The 3491-nt window shown below is 39.0% G+C and overlaps 1 protein-coding gene across 1 annotated transcript; it reads right to left on the bottom strand.

The window, feature by feature from the left end:
- Positions 1 to 2660: 2660 nt before the first annotated feature.
- Positions 2661 to 3239, bottom strand: LOC131859080 (uncharacterized). The gene has a single exon (XM_059212608.1). It carries the CDS (start codon positions 3237 to 3239, stop codon positions 2661 to 2663), a length of 579 nt encoding a protein of 192 aa, XP_059068591.1.
- Between the last annotated feature and the right edge of the window lie 252 nt (positions 3240 to 3491).

Below are 3491 nucleotides of genomic sequence, written 5' to 3'. Positions count from 1 at the left end.
CCCTTTACCTTTCTTGCTTTTGATGAATTTTCCATCAAAGGACTCTTCCTCGGAGTCCAAGATATCAAAATCAACCAATATCCTCTTTCTCTTCCCCTTATTCCTCTCCTTTTTTCTTAGCTCCTTCAACTCACCTTCAGTTTTTGAGTCGAAGTTGAAACCACTATCCTCACTTTTGATTTCCTCATCTCTGGCATTTTTACCTCTAATTGGTTTATCAATGCATTTCCCTTTCAGAAATTTATACACTAAAACCATAAGACCTTGATGAAGAGCATGGTCGCCCTTAGGGTCTTTCTACATTTCTTTAATTGTGTGATCCATGGACAAGCAAGATAATATGGCAAGCTTACCTTTTCACTATGGTGAAAATGGTTGAGCAACACAAAATGGTGCCCGTAAGCTCTCATAAATCTCCCATCTAGTGTAATGTAGGTTATGGTAGCAAACAACACGAACCTCCATGGCCTACAGATGCGTTTTGGGGAGTGATAGGAGTTGTCGACCTTCACCATTTTGTTCTTCTCGCCATCCATGATAGGAAATTTGTCCGCTGCCTTATCAGAGATGCTACGATCTCTATAGAACTTAATGCCCTCTGTCGCCATCCCCGTGGCTTCTGCAATAATATCCTCATCCACTGTCATCATCTGAGTGCCCACCAACACTTTGCCACTCTTCCAATTCTTTATAAAGTGCTTAGTGACTGTTGGGTCTTTACCACTAAGCCTCTCCATAAACACACTTAATACCCCCTCCTGTAGAATCTCCCATACCTCTCTGTTCTTCTTCGAATCTGAACATGAGGTTGGATCAAACCTTTTTTTGTTCCCTCCCATTTTTCGTTCACAATCACTGGAATTCCTAATCTCTGCTCTGATTTTTCTTCTCTAGTTTCTATTATTGCTCTGAAAAACAACCCTGAATCCGTGCTCAGTTAATATGATAAGACACTTAAATAAATGCTCATCACCGTCACTGAAGGCCTTCATTGAAATAAGTGGAAGAAGCATTTAGGAATTATGATTGATGATGCCATGTTGCCTCATCTGGATATGGTCCAGATTGAACAAGGATTTTGCCTCACATGCAAGTTCGCTCTCTCCATTAATAGTAATGATTTCCTCAATTCGGTAGGCCAGGTTGGCTGCCCAGTCAACACACAAATTAGCTTCCCTATACACTTGTGTGAAAACACACATATCAAAGGTATCACTTATTTTCTTCGCTGCTTTAATTGCATTGTTTATTGACCAAGAAGGCGGGAACACCTTATTCAAATAGTTTATGATATTCAAAGAGTCATCTTCACACCAAACTCTAGTACACTTGGCTTCCTTTGCTAGCACCATCCCATGATAAGCCGCCATAGCCTCAACAACATGATTAGTTTGTTTTCCAATAGGTATACATTTAATGATTTTGCATTTTCCCCATTCATCCCTTAAAACCACACCACATCCCGCAATACCAGGGTTACCCTTTTAAGCGCCATCAAAGTTGATTTTCATCCAACCATGGGGAGGACATTCCCATTTCACACCTTCTCTAGGATTAGTCTGAAAGATATCTCTTCCCTTTAATCTCTAGTTTTTGAAGATTATATGATGATCCTTATCTTGGGGATTAACAATTCCACCTATGATATTAATATTTTCTACTATATTTCGTTTGATTTTCTCAAAAACAATTTGGGCCTTAGAAACCTTCTCTCTGAACACTCTTTCATTTCTCTCTTTCCATATTCTGTAGCAGACATGAGGTAAAGCCATTTTCCATAACAAAACTATACTTATTCCTTGAGGGATGATGCCAAGAATTAAAAACCTCTTGGATAGATTCTGAGAAAGTCCAACTGATATTGAAGTGATCCAGACATCTTCCCCAGATATCAGCATAGAAGGGACAATGAAAGAACAAGTGGTTAATGGTCTCCTCATTTTGCATACAAAGAAAACAAACACTAGCCATACAAATACCTCTTTTTATAAGGTTATCAATAGTTAGAATTTTATCTTGAAGGGTAGTCCATAAAAAGATATTAATTTTAGGAATTAGGCCTTTCACCCAAGCCTTATCCCAACAAGGACTCTCCATCTTAGAAAAATTCTGATTATAAAGAGAGGCCACAAAAAATTTACCATTTGCTGTAAGTTTCCAGATTAGTTGATCTTCATCATCCACCACCACCATGGAGTTCATAATTTTGTTCATATTACCAAGGGAGGGATCAACTTGGGATAATTCCTTCCACTGTCCATCATTCCAGTAGTCACCCACCATAGAGCCATATTTTTCCTTGCACTGATTCTGAAATTTACCCAGTTAGGACTTTCACTCAACGGGGAGTCAAGCAACCAAGAATCTTCCCAGAATTTAATGAGGTTTCCTTTCCCCAGCTTCCATTTCACACCTTTAGCAATTAGATCTCTTGTTCTTGAAACATTTTTCCAAATATTAGAGCCAATTGGGATATCTTCCACATTGAGGAACCTTAGAAGAGTAGGATATTGTCTTTTATACTTGTTGTCCCATATCAATTTCCATTCTCCCTGGGTGTTATAACCTCTCCAAATTTTCTTAGCTATAAGAAAATCATTCATGTCTCTTATTCTTCTAAGGCCAAGACCTCCCTTTCTTATGGGTTTACAAACCTTATCTCACGGAATCAGATTCATTTTCTTCTTCTCCTCGACCCATCTCCACAGAAAAGTTCTTTGAATTTTTTCAATAGCCTCTGCAAACTTGGCGGAAATTCTGAAAATGCTGATGGCATAAAGAGGAATACTCCGAAGAGTAGATTTCAAAAGATGAACGTTACCAGCTTGGCTGAGAAGAGATCCTTTCCAACCAGCTAACTTCTTATGAAATTTATCCACAAGAGCTCCCCAGAAAGTATCAGGAGGATCTTGACACAAAGGGAGCCCTAGATAGGAAGCAGGAAGATTCCCCAATTGACACCCCAAAATTTTGCTTATTTTTATCTGTCTTCTTTCTAGAGTGTTGATGAAATAAACAAAGCTTTTAGACCAATTTATTAGTTGACCAATAGCTATCCCATAACTATCCAATGCTTTATTTAAACTCCCAGAATCTTGCACTGAAGCCTTCCCCATAATAATAGAATCATCCACAAACTGCTGATGGGAGCAAACTTGATCCGCTGAAGAAGGTTTCAACCCACAAAACTCTCCCTTCTCAACAAGCTTTCTAATGTATCTTCCCAGACATTCCGCCATGATAATGAAAATAACCGGGGATAGAGGGTCCCCCTGTCTGAGATCCCTTGAGGACTTGAAGAAGGGGGAAGGAGACCCATTGATTAAGACAAAAAACAAACAGAGGAAACTAATTGCAAAATAAGACCGATACTTCTAGAGTAGAAACCAAAAGCCGAGAGAACATCCATCATAAATCCCCAGTCCACTCTATCATAGGCTTTAGATAAGTCAAGCTTCAAAAGAAAGCCTTCCTTTTTGGCACTAGATAGA

The sequence above is a fragment of the Cryptomeria japonica genome, chromosome 10, assembly GCF_030272615.1.
Source record: "Cryptomeria japonica chromosome 10, Sugi_1.0, whole genome shotgun sequence".
Classification (NCBI taxonomy): Eukaryota; Viridiplantae; Streptophyta; class Pinopsida; order Cupressales; family Cupressaceae; genus Cryptomeria; species Cryptomeria japonica.
The sequence above is the reverse complement of the archived record's forward strand: the minus strand, read 5'-3'. Positions and strand labels throughout refer to the sequence as shown.